Source organism: Erythrolamprus reginae, chromosome 2, assembly GCF_031021105.1.
Source record: "Erythrolamprus reginae isolate rEryReg1 chromosome 2, rEryReg1.hap1, whole genome shotgun sequence".
NCBI lineage: Eukaryota > Metazoa > Chordata > Lepidosauria > Squamata > Dipsadidae > Erythrolamprus > Erythrolamprus reginae.
In genome coordinates this window covers 172,380,065-172,401,629 of record NC_091951.1, presented here as the reverse complement: position 1 = coordinate 172,401,629, position 21,565 = coordinate 172,380,065, and the positions used below count along the sequence as shown (strand labels likewise).

General features: G+C 41.3%; 1 protein-coding gene across 1 annotated transcript in view; it reads right to left on the bottom strand.

Annotated features, from left to right (window-relative positions):
- Positions 1–1,470: 1,470 nt before the first annotated feature.
- Positions 1,471–21,565, bottom strand: part of CRLF3 (cytokine receptor like factor 3) — a 39,460-nt gene continuing 19,365 nt past the window's right edge. The window contains exons 4-8 of the mRNA XM_070740443.1: positions 21,099–21,276; positions 19,472–19,694; positions 17,166–17,298; positions 7,453–7,565; positions 1,471–4,868 (exon numbers count right to left, since the gene is read on the bottom strand). Of these exons, the coding sequence (XP_070596544.1) occupies positions 4,615–4,868; positions 7,453–7,565; positions 17,166–17,298; positions 19,472–19,694; positions 21,099–21,276 (901 nt within the window). The 3' untranslated portion in view covers positions 1,471–4,614. The remainder of the gene's footprint in view (positions 4,869–7,452; positions 7,566–17,165; positions 17,299–19,471; positions 19,695–21,098; positions 21,277–21,565) is intronic.

Below are 21,565 nucleotides of genomic sequence, written 5' to 3'. Positions count from 1 at the left end.
TAATGTACATTATTAAGTGAATCTATTTTACATTTTTTACCAAGATTATTAAGTTTCATCCATTGATTTTGCTTGTCAGGTGTCCCTAGGAAGATTCAAATGGCAATTGTGACTGGGTTACTGCAATGTGTTTGTGTATACGCACACACACCGATTGAAAAGTGCCCAAATTTTGATCAGGTGACCATAGGGACACACCAGTAGTTTTAAGTGTGAGGGCCAGTCACAAATCACATTTTTTCAGCACTATTGTTACTTTTGAACAGTTGTAAATTGTTTTAAGTTGACCACATATTTCTAATGGGAATTCATCAAAAGGTTCTAGCGCTTTAGTTCAGCTGCTATTAGTAGTGTGCTGAATTCAAAGCATTAAATGTAATTGCTTAAAAACTTGATAATTAGTCTGCTCAATTGTTCATGCTTCTTTCTTTTCTAGTTTAGTATCTACATAGAGATATTGCCCTTTCATCATTTTCCTATAGTTTCAGTTGTTCATAGTGAAAATCAATTGTAGAGAATGTTGGCCGGAGTAAGGATGGGAGCTCACCCCCATTGTGTGGCACTCGGGTCTTGAACCCAAGCTGCTAGCTTTCTAGCTGACAAGATCAACATTTTAACTGCTGAACCACCACCACTGCCCCACTTTAAAGAGTGGTGATCAGCTATTTCTAAGATCAATTTTTCTGTGTTAGATATAAATCGGCAAATATATGTATATCTCTGTTCATACATTTACTAAACTCTTATGTTCCATGATGAGCTGGTGCAATGTTCAGCAGAGTGTTTCTGGGGAATAAAACTGTTACGCCCTGAAGGCTTATTCTGTGTATTGCTTCTCCGCTATCTTGTTTTGGTACTAAAGGTAACAAACATAAGCACCTTCTTCAGTATTTAAACAGTGAATAAAATAAGTGATTTAATTTTTGGCTCCTAACTTTCTGTACCTGAAGTTTCAATCGGACACTTGCAAAGAATTTGGGTCCTAGCACAACAGAAACAAGGCTCATTTTTTTCCCTGTTGGTGTATTTACTAATATTAGCCAAAAACATTTAAAATGTAACTGATTCATTCTGCATCCCATTCTACAACTTTTGAGTCTCGCCTCTATTCGTGTGTACAAATACTTGAAAATTCCTGGATATGAGGCCAATGACACCATCAATACTTTTAGGAATGTAGGATTTATAAAATAAATTTATAAAATTTGATTGCAAAAATCTCCTTAGCTTTCTACAGCATATTTTTAAGCGGTTTAAATATTTTATCTTCTATTTTGCCATTATCTCCTGATGTAGTATCTCTGAAGATCAACAGAGAAAAGACCCAAAGTTATTTTTTATTTTAAAGGCAGCTGGACTTCCTAATTTAAATCAGAAAGTCCAGCTGCCTTTAAAATGAAAAACACCTTTTGAGCAACCATGACCAGGATGAATGAGAAGCTCCAGATAAAAGATTTCACCACAACTGGATAGGGTACAATAAAGTCAAATCTTTATTAAAAAGTCATAATACAAAGTATCTTGAGGTAAATACATACAAGTGCATACAAAACAATTCCATGCTAACTCCGCCTCCAAGTATTGCCATCTCGTATGAATACTGTCTGAAAAAAGAATCCAATTTTTCAGAATTCTTATGGCTCTAAAATACTGATTTCTTTTGAACATTTTTGCTGCTTGTATCAAGTTAAAGGTAAGATTTTGGGTAGCTTTCCTGTTTCACAGCTATTTTTCTAAAAAAAAACAGCCTTATCCAAGGGAAGGATAAGAACTACAACTGAGACATCTGGATAGCATGATTTACATTTTTGGTCTTCTAAAAGTAGAACATTTGGACTATGTCTTCCATTCCGTTTGTCACCAGATGTAGAAAAAAAAGTTACTGATTTTAGAACATTGTAAAGGCATTTTGTATGGTATACATGAGATTGCAAATGTCCTGTGGCAAGAGGAAACTGCATACATCTGCATACCTTTGCAAATCCCAGTTTATGTATAGCATTCTAAAAAGAAGGGGGAGCTTCCAACCTACTACAGTATAATATAATGAACATACAAAGCTAAAGGTGAACTGAAGTATCTCATTCCTTTTTGAGGGGAAGGGGAACCTGATAGGTTTTCACAGAGATCAATAATGAAAATTTTAAAAATGTATGGATTATCTGGTTTGCATTTGATATTCTTACATTATTATCCTTTCCCAGTCTATGTTCACATGAAATAAGGCAAGGTGATGGTTTATGTACTGTAGAAGGAAAGAATTTTGGTATGGCTTGATTTTAAACTGATGAGGGACAGGGGTAGGATTGTATATTCCTTAAATCCCAGCTTTTTACAGGATATATTGAGATTGGGGGGAGGTGGGCTAACCATTTTTATTTAGATTCTGCTCCACAGAGTTAGCCATCAGCCTTCCCCAAAATCCTGCCTCCAGAAATATTGGGACTTCCACCCCATAAATTCTGATAACCAACAGGAAATGAAGCTAGGAAACATCAGATTGCAATAGACCACAAGATACGGTTACATATTCCTTATGTTACATATTCCTGAGCCAAAAAATCTACTACCCATTAATCAGATATTAATACTGGGTGACAACTTTTACTCTGTGCTAAAACCAGAGTAACTCCTAGCTGGCAATCCCACCACATAAGAAGGGAAGAAAGGAATTTTGCTCTTCTTTTTAATCAGCGGTTCCTTTCTTTGCTTATTTATCAGATGGGGTATGGCAGCTAGGGACTGCAGCGAAAGCCTTTGGGCCTGAGATCGAAGACTTAAAAGTTTAAGAAAGAAACTGGCTGCAAATCTTGCTTAACGGGATACGCCAATTGCAAGGAAATAGGAGTATCCCGTGGCAAGCTGCCAAGACTGGATTCCCATTTTGGGAGGTGGGCATGCTGGCCATTTAATCACACAAAGGAGATCCCAAAAAGAGGGAATTCACTTACCCAAGGTCAAAACAGCAAAATGGTGATTAACCGCAGAGTCTGAGAGCAAGAAAGCTTCAGCTGTTACTCTGCTTAAAGTTAGTACCTGGCTCGTCTACTAACTTGGTTAAGTCAACTAAATTCTAAAAAGCATGGGGGGAAAAAGTTGCCAAAGAGTTCTCTACAAGGCATTCTTTTCTATATGGTACCTCCTCGTTTTCAAGTTGGCTTGCATATCCTGTTGGCCCGACCCCACTTTCTATAAAATTTACCTGAACGCAAGTCTAGGTAAAGAAAGGCATGGAAAACATAATTTACTTACTCTAGGCTCCGTACAATTTGTTCAGGAAAGGTTGAAAACCATGATGGGGAACACCACAGGTGGCCTTCATCAGCCGAGTTCAGCTCCACCACACATATGCGTGCACCTCTAGCCAGCCAGCTGATCATCGGATCTGCCGCGCATGCGTGGAGGTGAGTCATGTGTGTTGGGGCTGTGTGCGCTTGTGGCATGTGGAGGAGAGCACATAGGGGCAAGTAGCATGTGGTGGGCCTGCACATACATGCACAGGGGGCAGGAGCAAATGCAGGGGCAGGGCGCATGCAGGGCCCGCGCTTGCCTATGAGTGAGCAAGGTGCATATGGGGTGCATGCCTGCGGGAGCAAGGTTCATGCATAGGGGCACACATCGCATTTTGTGGGTTTGGGTGCGCCTGCATTAGGCGCTCGGTCTGGAAAAAGTTAGCCATCAGTGGACTAAAACATTTGCACCCTAAATACTTCTTTGGACTGTGTGATATCATCTTGGAAAAGGCACAAGCTGTAGAAGGCCCTGCAACGAGCACAGAGGAGCGGGGGAAATGCCGCTGAAGTTAACAAATACCATGGATGAAATTTTCCCTTCCACGTGTGCAATATTGCTCAACAGAAGCATCAAACTAAGGCACGTCGGTATCGTATGCTCGCCAAAACAAAGGTTGCGGCTCAGATTTCTTCTGCAGTAAATAGCAAGGCACTGAAGGATAAAAATAATGTAGGGGCCAAAAAGGTCTTATTGCCCAGTGGACAGAAAGCTTTTCACAGGAGCAGGTTGAGGTACAGCATTTCAGTACCGAACTCTGGTGAAGAGGAAAGCATACATACAATTTTGGTCCATTAACCCTGAGCCAAAGAATAACACAAGGCAAACTCATAACCAAGCATTACTAGCAGGACCACAGTATAACAGAATCATCTCTACCTTTTTCTTCCAAAACCAGTCCCTCTCTTGCTGATCTCCAGAGGTGGACCACAACTCCTATAATCCCCCTTTCATTAAGTCCTTGACTAGAGATTGTAGAAGATCATGTCCAGTCCCTCTGGAGAACATCCAAACAAGAGAGCTGTTCTAAAAATAATAATAATACTCAAAACACATGATGTCGATAGCAAACACAACAGCTTACATAACTTTTCCAGGTTACTCAGCATTTCACCAATATTTTAGGTGAATCCAGTAGAGAAGACAGAGTTCAAGTAATGTTTATCTCACAGAAAAGTGGCATCAAAGCAGCTCACTGAACCGAGAGCAGTACATCAAAGACATACAGATTTAACAGCCTGGATGAGCAAAAATAATTGTGTCAATGGAGTCCAAATCCTTTCAATGATGCCACCTAAAGACAACTACTTCTCAGTCTAAGAGTTAGAACACCAACACTTTCCAGCCGGGATAGGAGAAGGAGCATCCAAAATACAGAGAGTCACAGCATTCATCAAGTACCCAGTCAAAGACCACTTCCCTGTTGTTGGAACTAATTGTCACTCTGAATTTGAAGTTCCCTCCATTATTATTGCAGGGCCCTAAATTCACAGTTTCCATGTCGAAGGTTACAGCTGACCCTGAAGTCACTGCCGGCAACTGGTTGGTCATCTCTTTTCCATTGACAAAAACAGCTCCTGCAATAGATAAGAAGTGCTGGTGAGCCTACCCAGTCACAGAAGAGTTTTCCCATTTCCCATAGAAATCTTCAGAAAACTTCTGAGCTTTCTGAATTCACCTTCTGTAAGCTATGCTGGCTGGAGAATTCTGGGAATTGAAGTCCACAGGTCTTAAAGCTGCCAAGTTTGAAGACCTCTGCAGTAGCAGAACATTCTCATCAGTTGGACTCCTTACCAAAAAGTTATTAATAGTTAAACCTCCCAAGAAAGGCCATTTTATAAAAGTGCCTATTGCCCCCAAAATAGTTAGGACTCCCACACTATTCCACCGTGTCTGACACACACATCAGTAGCACTCATTTGCCATACTAGCAGCAAGAAAAAAAGGGGAAATTATTTTCTCAGTTCACAATTATTATTTACAAGTGGTATAGCAAATCTTTAAAAAAAATTGTTGTAAAGGTTGCCTAATTGTTTGGGGTCAAGGGCTACACTCTCAGTTCAGAAGCTTAATGACATAAAACCTAGAATTTAGTGGTCTTCATGCGTTTATGATGATGTTAAGAGGAAATCGTGTTATCGAAGAACATGATGGATGGACACCATCAAAGCTGACGCCAGCCAGAGCATAGAAAAACTCCAAGAAATTTTATTTTATTTATTTATTTTATTACTTAGATTTGTATGCCGCCCCTCTCCGAAGACTCGGGGCGGCTCACAACATGTAGAAACAAATCATAAGCAATCAGGCAAATTTAAAATATTTAAATATTTAAAAACCCCATATACTAACAGTCATACACACAGACATACCATGCATAAATTAAACGTGCCCAGGGGGAGATGTTTCAGTTCCCCCATGCCTGACGGCAAAGGTGGGTTTTAAGGAGTTTACGGAAGGCAGGAAGAGTAGGGGCAGTTCTAATCTCCGGGGGGAGTTGGTTCCAGAGGGCCGGGGCCGCCACAGAGAAGGCTCTTCCCCTGGGGCCCGCCAACCGACATTGTTTAGTTGACGGGACCCGGAGAAGGCCCACTCTGTGGGACCTAATCGGTCGCTGGGATTCGTGCGGCAGGAGGCGGTCTCGGAGATATTCTGGTCCGATGCCATGAAGGGCTTTAAAGGTCATAACCAACACTTTGAATTGTGACCGGAAATTGATCGGCAGCCAATGCAGACTGCGGAGTGATGGTGAAACATGGGCATACCTAGGTAGGCCCATGACTGCTCTCGCAGCTGCATTTTGCACGATCTGAAGTTTCCGAACACTTTTCAAAGGTAGCCCCATGTAGAGAGCATTACAGTAGTCGAACCTCGAGGTGATGAGGGCATGAGTGACTGTGAGCAATGAGTCCCGGTCCAGATAGGGCCGCAACTGGTGCACCAGGCGAACCTGGGCAAACGCCCCCCTCGCCACAGCTGAAAGATGTTGTTCTAATGTGAGCTGTGGATCGAGGAGGACGCCCAAGTTGCGGACCCTCTCTGAGGGGGTCAACAATTCCCCCCCCAGGGTGATGGACGGACAGATGGGATTGTCCTTGGGAGGCAGAACCCACAGCCACTCCGTCTTATCCGGGTTGAGCTTGAGTCTGTTGACACCCATCCAGGCCCCAACAGCCTCCAGGCACCGGCACATCACTTCCACCGCTTCGTTGACTGGGCATGGGGTGGAGATGTAAAGCTGTGCAAAATAGTGCAAGGTCAGAAGATATAGAGATTCTATGTATAGTTTGCCCAGTTGTACAGTGGCAGATAGGAAAGCATTCCAAAGGGTAAATATCATTGTTCAGAGAATCATTGGTTGCCCTCTTTGGAAGAGCTTCCAAAACATTCTTAAAGATCCATCTCATCTTGCACACTCTTCTTTTTGAACTATTACCATCTGGCAGACGGTACAGGATAATAAAAACAAGGAAAAATAGAGCAATAACCATATTGAATTCTACGGTATAGTGCAATATCAGGTTTTCAATTCCAGAATGTAAAAGATGTATGCTTGTGTTTTTATTTGTATAGTTATAATGTACACTGGAGATGGCATTTAATTTCGTTGTACCATGTGCAATGGCAATAAATTAAAGTAAACTTTGCTGGCAGACCTGGGACCATTGAGCACTGGCATCCTGCTCTGTCCGATGATATGAGTGTATGATTGTGATACAATGAATGTTGATGCCTGTTTTTAATAATCTTGGGGTTTTAGAATCAGATTTTATGTTTGGGCTTCTTATATGTTGCATTTTGTATTTATTCTTGTTTTGTAAGCCACCCTGAGTCTACAGAGAATGGGGGCATAGAAATCCAAACAAACAAATAAATGAATAAATAAACAAACTAAACTACCTGGTCAAACATGAGTTGGAAATTAAAAGCCTGTTACAACATGGACATCCATGTCTTGATATACCTCTTTCCCAAGATACTGCTTTTTTGCACACCTTCCTTGGGAAATCACATTTATTACTTTCCATCACCTATTTAGGATTCCTCCGTGCCATACCACAATCATTCTGTATACAGTAGGTCTTAAAACAACAATGCACTAGGACACAGTGAAGATTGCAAGTGAGAAGGTTGGCCAAATCAGATCTTTTTGCAACTCACCATTGGTACTAATGCACACAGCTCTATCCCGTTGCAAAGAATCATAGCCATTCAGCTGCTCAACACAAACGCCAATACTATCTTTCCTGTCCTGCTGGCCAACTGTTTCAATTCTGTGAAAAGAAAGAAGGGAGAAAAAACAGTTATATTTAGGAAAAAAATGTTAATATAAACCACGTCCTTGATTAATGCAATGTAATTCAGCTCTCTCCCATCTGGTGTTTCTCAATATATACGGAAATCCAAAGCCTACCATCCCAAAATATGTCGGTATTCAACGCTCACAACGCTTACCAGCTTTGGGAAAGCTACTCTAGTAGATGAGATCATTTCAATTTGCCTCAATTTATCTTTCTTAAATATTGAAAATTTCTAGGATTGGGAAAACCTGCCACCCTCATGTTTTGCATATGGGAAGGCCTTCATTGGATCAGTGGCCTCTAGCTAAAATGATACAAGAGCAAATGATAATGAAAATCTCTGCCAGTTATGCTGCATAACATACCTGATGCTCTGAATAATATAGCTAGATGAACGATCTAATCTATTATCTAGCTATTTGCCATACAGTTATTTTTTCCTATCATATTGAGAGAAGTAACATTCTGCCCGTCAGCATTAATTAAGAGATGTTTGCCACCGTGTCACAGTTTGTTGCTTTTCCTTCTCAATAGAACTGTTTTTTATCTTTAAATCATTCCTTTGAAAAACAGTTCAGTTTTCTCTACAGGGTACCACTTTCAGACTAAACACTCCTCCATTTATTTATTTATGAACAGGTGTCCCACTTTTTCATTATTTAAACAAGCTCAAAGTGTGCAATAGGGTTGATATTCCTGGAGGGGTCTGTAATATGGTAAATAATTTAGCTTTACTAGATAAATGGTCAAAGCAATGGAAACTGTAGTTTAATGTTTCCAAATGTAAAATAATGCACTTGGGGAAAAGGAATCCTCAATCTGAGTATTGCATTGGCAGTTCTGTGTTAGCAAAAACTTCAGAAGAGAAGGATTTAGGGGTAGTGATTTCTGACAGTCTCAAAATGGGTGAGCAGTGTGGTCGGGCGGTAGGAAAAGCAAGTAGGATGCTTGGCTGCATAGCTAGAGGTATAACAAGCAGGAAGAGGGAGATTGTGATCCCCTTATATAGAGTGCTGGTGAGACCACATTTGGAGTACTGTGTTCAGTTCTGGAGACCTCACCTACAAAAAGATATTGACAAAATTGAACGGGTCCAAAGACGAGCTACAAGAATGGTGGAAGGTCTTAAGTATAAAACATATCAGGAAAGACTTAATGAACTCAATCTGTATAGTCTGGAGGACAGAAGGAAAAGGGGGGACATGATCGAAACATTTAAATACGTTAAAGGGTTAAATAAGGTTCAGGAGGGAAGCGTTTTTAATAGGAAAGTGAACACAAGAACAAGGGGACACAATCTGAAGTTAGTTGGGGGAAAGATCAAAGGCAACATGAGAAAATATTATTTTACTGAAAGAGTAGTAGATCCTTGGAACAAACTTCCAGCAGACATGGTTGGTAAATCCATAGTAACTGAATTTAAACATGCCTGGGAAAAACATATATCCATTGTAAGATAAAATACAGGAAATAGTATAAGGGCAGACTAGATGGACCATGAGGTCTTTTTCTGCCGTCAGTCTTCTATGTTTCTATGTAGTTTTCATTAGCATTTATTGTCAGAATCTCCAGAACAGATAATGCGTTCAGATGTTATATTTAATAATGTTAGCCGTCGGAAGTATCTAGAAAACTGCTATGTGAGAAGAAATTTCAAACAAATTGATGTCATGGCATGGCCTAAACGGCAGAATATACACAACTTAACACAAGGAAAAACAGGAAAGGCTATCTTTCAAGTTTCATTTAACCATTTGGAATCTATGGTTATGACTACGAGGAAATCCTGAGACATAGTCCTTAATTTATGGTCGCAATTGAGCCCAAAATTTCTACTGCTAAGCAAGAGAGTTATCAAGTGAGTTTTGCCCCATCTTACGATCTTTCTGGCCACTGTTGTTAAGCGAATCACTGCAGCTGTTAAGTGAGTAACACGGTTGTTTGGTAAATTTGGCTTCCCCATTGACTTTGCCTAGCAGAAGTTTGCAAAAGGTGATCACATAGCCCCAGGATTCTGTAACCGTCATAAATACATGTCAGTTGCCCAGCATCCACATTTTGATCACAACTATAAGGATATCTCAACAATTATGTGAAAAACAATCATAAGAGGCCCTGTAACTTGAAATGGTCACTAACTGAATTGTTGTAAGTCGGATAAGGGGAGTGGCCAAGGCCGCGATGCTACAGAGTTCCCCGCACTCTGCTGGGGACCCTGATATCTACGCAGTCAAGAGACCTGGTTCAGTCAGAACTGGATTAGAACCACCCTGTAGGGGTAGGGGAAAAGAGAAGCACCTGCTGGTAAGTTAGGGGCAGCAAACCTCCAGGGATCGAGCTCTGTTCTCTCGGACTGCAGGAACGAAAAATGATGTTGTGTTGTCCTAGCTGCGGCAGCCACAAACAGCAGGATTAAATTAGAAAGAATGGAGTCAACTGGGAAGAGGATTCTAAAGCTAAGTGTTGGAGAGTGTGAAGAAAACAGAAGCTGGTGAGTGATTTTGACGAAAGAAAATATTAGAAAAGTACTTTAACAGTTAAAGGGGGGGGGGAGGAGACAGGAAATTAAAGAATGGCTACATAGCAAATGGAGACCATGGAGTAAAAAAAACTTTAAAAGAACTGTAAGTAATACCTAAGGAGTGAGGAGCTTTGCTTTAAAAAAGCTGGTGGAGATACAAGAAATATAGAAAATAATAACTCGAAGAGAATATCTTGGAAATTAGAACTGAATCAAAAAACTGAAAAGGTAGGGAAGGAAGATCTAATACAGAATGGCATCTATTAGGCAGATAATCAGGAAGACTGTGAATTAGCAGCTGGACGGAATAAGATACTGACTTTGAATGATTGATAAAATGTACTACTACTATGCATTTTATTTTAATATTTTAAGGCATATGCATATTAATTTGTATGTGATGTAGAAGAGAAAAATAAAAAAAATGGGGGGGGAAAGAATTGTTGTAAGTCGAGGGCTACCTGTATTAAGTAGCAATCATAAAATGTGAGATAATCTTGTTTTCTAAGAAAAGGAAGTCAAACAGAAAAAGGAGCAAGAACTAAAAATTTATTCCCTCTTTTTCAAGTTACAAGGGAATATTATCTGCCCTGTATGACATAAGAAATCTAAAAGTAATGAACCTTTAAGTGGCCTGCTTCTCCTGGCCAATATATTTGTATAAGTGTAATTAGGTGCTCCCCTCCCCACATTAAAATATTCTTATCTTAATATTTAAAAGAGGCAGGATAGAATATTTCTCCCAAAAGAGAAGAGGAGAAAAATCTTAACAAAGGAAGAAAGCAAGAAGAAGCTAAGCTTTAGGAATTGAGATTTTGTATCCATTCAGAAAGTCTGGCCCAATCTGTTCATAAACAGAGACTCCAAATAAGCAACACAAGAAGGCAAGCCAAAACTGACAAGATTAGCTCAAACAAAACACCTAGTATTTCCATTTCCCCTTTTGCCTATAGAGCCAGCCATGACCTGTACATGACCCCATGGGAATCTGGCCACAGCCATTAAAATACTGAAGGATATATTCCTGCACAGGAACAAGCATCTCAATCACAAAGCCCGAAAGAATGTAAAAAACCCCACCTACTCTCAAGCCCATTTTGTCAATCATCTCAGAAACATGCTGCTCTTGCTGAAGTTTCTGGCTACCAAATAAACAAAGACCTTCTTTTCTGCATCCTGCCCCCATTTTATTTCCAGTGTCTTTCTCCTGGACCAGATTTTTCTTCCAACGTGTGTGTGTGAATCTAGGTTTATTTTAGAAGCCATAGAAACATAGAAACATAGAAGACTGACAGCAGAAAAAGACCTCATGGTCCATCTAGTCTGCCCTTATACTATTTCCTGTATTTCATCTTACAATGGATATATGTTTATCCCAGGCATGTTTAAATTCAGTTACTGTGGATTTACCAACCACGTCTGCTGGAAGTTTGTTCCAAGGATCTACCACTCTTTCAGTGAAATAATATTTTCTCACGTTGCTTTTGATCTTTCCCCCAACTAACTTCAGATTGTGACCCCTTGTTCTTGTGTTCACTTTCCTATTAAAAACACTTCCCTCCTGAACCTTATTTAACCCTTTGACATATTTAGATGTTTCGATCATGTCCTCCCTTTTCCTTCTGTCCTCCAGACTATACAGATTGAGTTCATGAAGTCTTTCCTGATACGTTTTAGGCTTAAGACCTTCCACCATTCTTGTAGCCCGTCTTTGGACCCATTCAATTTTGTCAATATCTTTTTGTAGCTGAGGTCTCCAGAACTGAACACAGTATTCCAAATGTGGTCTCACCAGCGCTCTATATAAGGGGAACACAATCTCCCTCTTCCTGCTTGTTATACCTCTAGCTATGCAGCCAAGCATCCTACTTGCTTTTCCTACCGCCCAACCACACTGCTCACCCATTTTGAGACTGTCAGAAATCACTACCCCTAAATCCTTCTCTTCTGAAGTTTTTGCTAACACAGAACTGCCAATGCAATACTCAGATTGAGGATTCCTTTTCCCCATCACATTTATATAACAGTTTGTGCTTAAAACGAAGCAGATACAGCACATGTGCCAGCAAAAACTTAAGCACACTTATTTCAGAAACAGGGAAACGTTTTGAAAAAACACACCTCCCCATGTTTTTAAGGAGTAGAGGTTGGGCAGCAATGAGTTAATTCTTCCCCTCAATTTTGAGTAGACTTCAAAACAGGAACCATATTGTCCTGCTGGTATTTTGGCCAGTATTTAGTATTCTTCAGGAAGAGACTCAGCTGAAGGCTAAGGTTACAAAATAGGAGGGGGGAGGGAGGAGGAATCTCTTACATCTGGAAACAATCCATAAGAGGTTACTTGTAAAAAAAGAAAAAAAGAAAAAGCTGAGATTTACAATCTCCAGTTGTTTCGTCCTTAATTATACGTTGCTTGCTGGTACATTTTTCAAAAAGGCTGTTTTTTAAATTAAGCTGTTTTAACCATGGACTTCAATATAGTATGGTGTGGAAATTTTGCTTTTTGTCATGTTCCCCCCTTTTGATGTTACATTTAGTTCTTATTACAACTCTAGCTGGTAAGAACATAAGAAATCCATTGTGAGAACAAACCTCTAGGCGAGCGTTTCATGTCCAAAAGGAGCTGATTAGATGTCTCTGGGAGGTATCCAAGCAGAGCATGAAACTAATGGTTACCAACTGTGACCCTGGCATCTTTATTAGATGGATGACTGCAGTTCATGGAAATGCCATTTGGTATATGGATTAACTTAATGCTCCAATCCAGCAATTTCTTGCAGATATAGAAGCTCAAAATAGAATGTTTTGCAAGTTTACAAGCAAGCCCAGACCCTGGATAAAACGGCAATGGGAAAGCAAACCATATATATGTATATGCGTTAGTTATTTATTGAAGTTAGATATTGCTTGTTTCCCAGCAACACAGGTACCTTACACAGTATTCGGAAGGAGGAAGGGAACTCCAGACTTGTCTGAAGTTGAACCACGATTTAATGCACTCTCTGAAATACAGAATACAACATCCTATACGAAGCTGAGTTTGAACAGGACACATAGGCTGGGAATGTCACAATCTTCTGTTCGATGCTGTCCAGATATGCAGGCAAGGACTGTCCCAACCCTTTTTTCTTTTTTTTTTTGGGGGGGGGGGGGATGAAGAGACTAAAATGACAACTCTTAATGGGCTGATCAAGTACATCACAAAAGTTGGACTAGGCTTCAAGCGCACAGCACTGCACAGAAAGTATGCAGCTGTCCTTTGGGGATGGTTGCATAGCCATTCTTTTCATACATCACCAAATGTTAACATTTCCCGCTTCAATGTGTCTTGCCTCCCTCCTGCCTCCCAGCAGGAAGTCAGAGCCAATCAGAAAGCAAGGCGTTCACTTCCACATAACACGCAGCCCTCTGCAACCTCCACTTACCCATCAACTCCTTCGGAGGATAGCTATATGGCAGTGGCTATGGGCAGTTGGGGCCCACTAAATCAGCCCTTAAACATTTCTTTCTTATTGAAATGTCAAAGCAGTTACAACACGCTTCATCGTTTCGATTATTTACTGAGCCGCGCTACAGATCATTTATCCCATTTTCAAAGTTTAAGAATTATTTTGTATGATTTGTGTGAACTTTCTTAATCAAAAGAACTTCCATTACTAGAAATAAAAAACAAACCCAAATATCAAAACAGATATGTGCATCTTTCTTTCAGGAATCTGCATTTACAGTATAGCCATGATGTACAGTACTTCAAAAAATTAAGTAAAATCAATTTCTCTCTCTCTCTCACACACACACACACACACACACACACACTATCGTGCAGCACAAATAACTAGAGCCACAAAGGAAGAGTTCAAGCTAACTCTTCTATTGTATTCTGTCTATAATATAGGAATCTCCCCAGAAATTGTCTTCCCTTGGGAACAGATAAGGTTTCATAGAGGTTGGAATAGGGCAGCCCTGGATCTCTTGTGGTTGCAAAATGATTAAAGACTAACTCCCCACTTGATTCCTCCTGCTTGCCTGGCTGGGCATTTTCCAACATCTATACAGAAAATGTTGTTGATGTCTTGTAGAAACAAACTATATAAACCAATCAAAACCAAATCATCCAATACGAATATGTCCAATAGTCAAAGAAAGCCTTAATAATCCCAACTCAAGCTTTGAAAGACAAAACCTTAGGCTAAAAGGTTAGGATTCCTCCAACCTTTTAAAATGGCAGTTTAAAGTGTTTTCCAGTTTCTAAAAGCAATTGAAGAGCCTTCTCTGTGGGGGGCCCTGCCCTCTTGAATCAGCTCCCCCCCCCAGAGATTCACACTGCTTCCACTCTCCTCGCCTTCCATAAAAGTTTAAAGACCTATCTGTGCCACCAGGCTTGGGGCCATTAGAACCTAGTCCCCTGGCCGACGAGTGTAGTACCCTGTTTCCCTGAAAATAAATCACCCCCGAAAGTAAGACATAGGAGAGGTTTCGTAGAATTGCCTAATATAAGTCACCCGCAAAAGTAAGACATAGGAGAGGTTTTGTAGCATTGCCTAATATAAGGCATCCCCCAAAAGTAAGACGTAGGAGACGTTCCATTTCGCAGCATTCCCGAACAGAACATATATAACATTGCTGTCCATAAATTGCATCCCAAAACGCTGCATCAATCAGATTTAAAACACATCCAACACTGCAGTAGTACATAATGGTACGGTAGTAGTAAGAAATTCTTGATAGGATTCACAGTTTGTCTGGTTATGCTGGTTTATGATGACAACTACTGTACAGTATATAATAAATGTTCATTTTTTTTGTACAGCAATAAATGTGAATTCTTCTTTATTGAAAAAAAATAAGACATCCACTGAAAATAAGACGTAGCACATCTTCGGGAGCAAAAATTAATATAAGACGCTGTCTTATATTCGGGGAAACAGGGTATGTCTTGTTGTGTGAATGGGAATGAATGAATTTAAATGTTATTAGAGATTTAAAAAGTTTTTAGTTATATTAATTGGATTTTTTTAGATATCTATATTGCATATTGTTTTGATATGTTGTGAGCCGCCCCGAGTCCTTGGAGAGGGGCGACATACAAGTCCAATAAATAAATAAAATAAAATAAATTCCCCTTATATCATTACAAAGGAGGTTCAATTGATTGATCCTTCTCTTCCAATAAGGCCCACAAAAAACCCCCAAAATGGCTGCCTCGATTCCTGCTATATGCTTAGGTTATGACAAAATCTGCCATTTTCCACAACTCTCTTGCATTTCCCTTTGATATCCCCCCCCCCCCGGCCTCACCAAATTTTGAAATGAAAATCTGACCCGTTGGCTTCCCTAGAGAATTTCCTTCTTCAGCTGAGTATTGAGTTGACTGTTTCTCTGGAGTTTGACAAAGGCTATTGCTTCCTTTGTTTTCATAGACACATCCTGTCAACCCCAGCACAAAAGAAGAGCGGAGCAGCCCTTGAGGAGAAAGATAATCAGGTCCACAGGGACAAAAAGGAGGAGGAGGAGGAGGAGAAAGCCTGGCCAGGGAAATCTAGAGAATTCAAGGACGGACATTCCTCTTTGCTGGAAAACAAAGTTTGAGTTTTGGGGCAAAGCCCAAGGCCAAGGAACAGAGAACGCCAACATTTAAGACCAAAGGATGGATCAGCTTGGAACAATCTGGCTCCCTAAACCTAAACGTCCAGTAACCGAAGCCTATCTTTGCTCCACAAAGAAACAGGAAATGCACTTCACTTGAAGTAGGATTGTTTTGATTTCAAGTGATTAAAGGCTCCCCCAAAAGTAGAAGGGCCCACCTAGGATGGGAGAAACTGGTCACCCTCCAGATGCTGCTGGACTCCCAGTGGCTGTTGGATGGCTGCTAGGACTTGTAACTCAGCCAAAGCTGGAAATGTACTGGTTTTCCAGTCTATTTGAAAGACAAGGAGTCCAATTCATATGACTCAGAAAGCCAGCTCATTTTCTCCCAAAAAAGAGAAAGCGTTACTGTATCTGAGTGGTCAAACAGTTCACTCGTACTGCAGCTGTGGCATATTGATCACTATGTTTACCTCCATTTTAAAATAAGAAATCCAGCATTTTGTAGGTAGTTTCTTTGAAGTGGAAAAATAAATTTAATCAAGGTATCCGGTAGATTTTTTTAAAAAAATTAGCTTTAAAAAGTCATCCAGTTTTATATGCCCTGGATGGAAGGACCTGGATACCTCTAAGCCAGGAGTTTTCAAATCTGGTAACCTTTGACATTTGTGGACTCAATTCTTCAGCCAGCCATGCCATGCTGGCATGGAGCACTCCAGACACCCCGTTTTGGGGCTTGTAGGCCTCCTGGGCTACTCCAGAGACTCTGTTTTGGGCCTGGAAGGCCTCCTGGACCACTCCAGAGGCCCCATTTTGGGCCTGGAAGGCCTCCTGAGCCACTCCGGAGACTATGTTTTGGGCCTGGAAAACCTCCTGGGCCAATCAGGAGGCCCCATTTTGGGCCTGGAAGGCTTCCTGGGCCACTCCAGAGGCTGTTTTGGGCCTAAAAGGCCTCCTCGGCCAATCAGGAGGCCAAATATGGTGGGGGAAGGGGGATGTCCTGCCTATGCCCTAATTTTGCTAGCAGAGGCACTTCAGGCTGGTCCTTTGCTATTTCCAGATCAGCCCTGCAGGCCTGATCTAGGCATCCTGCAGGCTGAATGCGGCCCACAGGTCTTGAGTTTGACACCCCTGGTCTAGCTCAACAAAGGAAGGGATCAAAGGAGGAGCCACGGTGGCGCAGTGCTTAAGAATGCGGTACTGCAGAATACTTCTGCAAGCTGCCTGTAATTCGGCAGTTCAAATCTCACCAGGTTCAAGGCTGAATCAGCCTTCCATCCTTCTGAGGTGGGTAAAATGAGGACCCAGATTGTTGGGAGTGATAGGTTGATTCTTTAAACCGTTTAGAGAGGGCTATAAAAGCACTGTGAAGCGGTATATGAGTCTAAATGCTATTGCTATCAATGCCATCAAATTCAGTTTGGGAAGATACAACCCGATGGATCGATGGATCCTTCTTTTCTTACCGGAATGTCAGCGTCTGACCACAACAATAAGTTGGAGCCTTGGAATACAGCACTCCACCCGCTTGCGAATCGTTTCGAAGGGCTATGTTCCTTCGGCTGCTCAAGCTGTAGCCCTCAACACCTGGAGTCCATTCTAAGGGAAGAAGAACCAACAGTAATGCAGAGGCCGAAGCCTAGTTTGGATAAACTACAAAATGTAACATTACTCCACAGGCACAGCCTTTTCAGAAAACATTGTGTGCTCTCCGCAAAAGTTGAGGTGGTCCTCAACTTACAACAGTTCATTTAGCGACCGTTCAAACTTACAACGGCACTGTGCCTTATGACCGTTTTTCACACTTAGGACCTTTGCAGCATCCCCATGGTTACGTGATTTGCATCTGGATGATTGACAACTGATTTACATTTATGAGGGTACAGGGCCCCAGAGTTGTGTGTGATCACCTTTTGTGACCTTCTGACAAGCATAGTCAGTGGGGGAAACCAGATTCTTACTAATTTAAGAACTGCATGGATTCCTTTCACAAACGAGGGTGAGAAAAGTCGTAAAAATGGAGCAAAGTTGCTTAACAAATTTCTCACTTAACAATGTACATTTTGGGCTCAACTGTAGTGGTCAAGACAGCAGTCCTCAACTTACAGTTATTCGTTTAGTGACCACTCAAAGTTACAATATCACTGAAAACAGTGACCTATGATGGTTTTTCATCCTTACTACCATTGCAGGATCCCCGTCAGTATTGGGTTGCTACCGGTACGGATAAGGATGTCACACCATTAGTGAAAATTTAGCTGCATGAACAGCTTTGGGTGACTGGCGTGCATGCGGGTGCACTCCAGCAAGATCTTGCTTCTGTACATGTGCAGGAAGAAAAATCTCGCGAGAGGACGAACATGACGTGAGATTTCGGTGTTTTTTTTCTTCCGCACGTGCGCAGAAGCAAAAAACCACCGAAATTTCATGGTGCGCACATCCCCTCGTGAGATTTTGCATGCACAGAAGCAAGATCTCGTGCCAGTCACCCAAAGATGTGCATGCTGCGCAACGGTAGCACAGGTAGCGGCAACCCCCATCTGATCCCCATGGTCATGTGATCAACATTCAGACACTTGAGAACTGGCATCATTTATTTATTTATTTATTTATTTATTTATTTATTTATTTATTACTTGGATTTGTATGCCGCCCCTCTCCGAAGACTCGGGGCGGCTCACAACATGTAAAAGACAAATCATAAGTAATCAACAATTTAAAATTTTAAAGATTTAAAAAACCCCACAAACTAACAGACTCACACACAAGCATACCATATATAAATTCAACGTGCCCAAGGGGGGGGGGATGTTTCAATTCCCCCATGCCTGACGGCAAAGGTGGGTTTTAAGAAGTTTGCGGAAGGCAGGAAGAGTAGGGGCAGTTCTAATCTCCGGGGGGAGTTGGTTCCAGAGGGCCGGTGCCGCCACAGAGAAGGCTCTTCCCCTGGGGCCCGCCAACCGACATTGCTTAGTTGACGGGACCCGGAGAAGGCCCACTCTGTGGGACCTAATTGGTCGCTGGGATTCGTGCGGCAGGAGGCGGTCTCGGAGATATTCTGGTCCAGTGCCATGAAGGGCTTTAAAGGTCATAACCAACACTTTGAATTGTGACCGGAAACTGATCGGCAGCCAGTGCAGACTGCGGAGTGATGGTGAAACATGGGCATACCTGGGTAAGCCCATGACTGCTCTCGCAGCTGCATTCTGCACGATCTGGAGTTTCCGAACACTTTTCAAAGGTAGCCCCATGTAGAGAGCATTACAGTAGTAATTTAACTTATTTAAATGTTTCGATCATGTCCCCCCTTTCCCTTCTGTCCTCTGATTTCATTGTGCTCTGAATTTAAAAATACACCAATATTCCACAAAGTTAAACATTTGTGTGGCAACCTTGTTTATTCCTTTCCCTAATAGTATCAAACTGAATATAAACCTCACAGCTTATGGATTGTAATTTTAGTAATATGGATGATGCATAATTGATAGACTGGATTTTATCATGGATGTTATCTGTTATTTATCATTTTATCCTACAACTTTTGATTGTGTATTCACTAAGTGTTTTTACTTGTTTTGGTCTATGACTGTAATAATAAATTTGGTTTGGTGTAATAAACAGCCTTGGCATCAAACAAGGGTCCCTGACTATGAAAAGTGACCATACAGAGCAAACTACATGATAGCAATAGGCTAGATTTACAGGGCAGGGAAAGAAGACGAAGCAAGAGCGAAATATGTTTTATTGCAGAATAAAATGATGAAATGCATACCATGAGGCACCAACGTGGAACACCCAGTCTGAGGAACACTCCACGGGCTCCATTCCTGGCGGCCGTCTCCCCGCGCGCAAACCTTGAACTGATAATCAACGTTGGGGTCAATGTGTAACACCGTGAATTCTGTGTCTGAACCAACATACACATCTTCAAAATGGCAGGTGGTGCTCTTGCGATACTGAAGCCTGTAGTCTTGCGGGATGAAGTCCTCATCAACCTAAGCAAAGATAAATTACATTATCGCATATTTTAAAACTCTTCCTTCTTTTAAACATTGGTTTTAAACTAACTTGTGCTCTGAAAGGCGAAGGCTCGAAGCCCCCCAGTATTTGGGGATTAGGAGCACACTGTGGGAATTATCAGGGAGTGCAATAGACACAATTGCAGAGTTACTGTTGTGGGGTGAGTGGCTAGACACAAAATATATTTCTCAGTCTTACACCAGCCAGATATGCCAAAATCCTGAGAATTCCAATCCCAACATATCTGGAAAAGTGATATAAATATAAAGAGGCAGGAACAATCCCATGGAATCCATTTCACAATGTGCCAGCTATTAAATTAGGAACATTTTTTAAAAAAAAGCTATCTCAAGCAGAAATCAATAAGCCAAATAATAACCACTATCCATTGTATTATCTATCTATCTATCTATCTATCTATCTATCTATCTATCTATCTATCTATCTATCTATCTATCTATTAAATTTGTATGCCGCCCCTCTCCGCAGACTATCTGCATGCTGTTCTCAAGGAAAAGGTTTTCATGTGATGGTAAATATCCCAAATCTCTACCGCCTATAGTCCTCAACTTACAACAGTTCACTTAATGACCCTTCACAGTTACAGCACTGAAAAAAGTGACTCATGACCATTTGCACACTTACAACAACATCCCCATTGTCATGCGATCAAAATTCAAATGCTTGGCAACTGGTTCATGTTTATGACATTTGCAGTGTCCCAGGGTCATGTGATCACATTTTGCAACCTTTGCACAACCAAAGTCTATGGGGAAGCAAGTTAACAAACCTTGTTGCTTAACTTAACAAATGCAGTGATTCACTTAATAAACGTGACAAGAAAGGTGGTGAAATGGGACAAAATTCACTTAACAGTTGTATCACTTAGCAACATAAATTTTGGGCTGAAATGAGGTCGTAAGTAGAGGGCTACCTGTAGTGTGTTTCTGCCTATCGCAAAATCATCACCAGGCTATTGGGTGCACAACGCAGAAGAAAAAGCTTAGGTCAGTGCTGGTGAACCAAAAAAGGGTGCTGAAAGTGTCTGTGCGTGCGCTATTGCACATGCTTGAGTGCTCACACCCATAATTCAATGCTACCCCACCACCATGCATGTGGGACTGATCTCTCCCCGCTCCCCCATTTCCCGACTTTCGGTGGCCCTGGTAGGTCTGTTTTTTGCCCTCTCCCGCCTCCCAGAGGCCCTCCAGAGGCCAAAAGCGCCCTCCCAGAGCCTCCAGGTGAACCAAAAATTACACACATGTGCTGGAGCTGAACTACAGCAACAGTACACATGTCAGCAGATACAGCTCCGCGTGCCATAGGTTCGCCATCACTGGCCTAGGTGGTATCTGATGCTGAAAAGGCTGTTAACTCACCTTGCACCACCGTACTAAGATACCTCCAGGCTTTTCGATCAGTTCTTCTATTTGTATCGGAGGTCGAGATGCTACTGTTCCATGGCTGAAGATGTAGCTTTTCATTATTGTAAAAAAGGAGTCATCCCATTGAGCAGATAAGCTAGCCACATCAACCAGCGATGGCACTTCGGGTAAACTAAAGAGAGAAAAATCATCAATATACATAGCAGGTAAGTTTTCATTTAACAGTAAGTCTGTTTTCATTCAGAACCTTTAACAATGTTTGGAACTCTTGATTTATTTATTTTTTTTAAATGTCTTAGTTTAATTTCTCCAGCCACTCCAATCCATATGTTACCTTCTTTATTTTTATCACAAAAAGAAGCACATCAAAACAGGTATTAAACATTAGGGCTATGGATTTCTGTTCACAGAGGATGAAGGCAGGGTTCTGGTGTTGCCTCTTCTGTACCCATAGCTCTGCA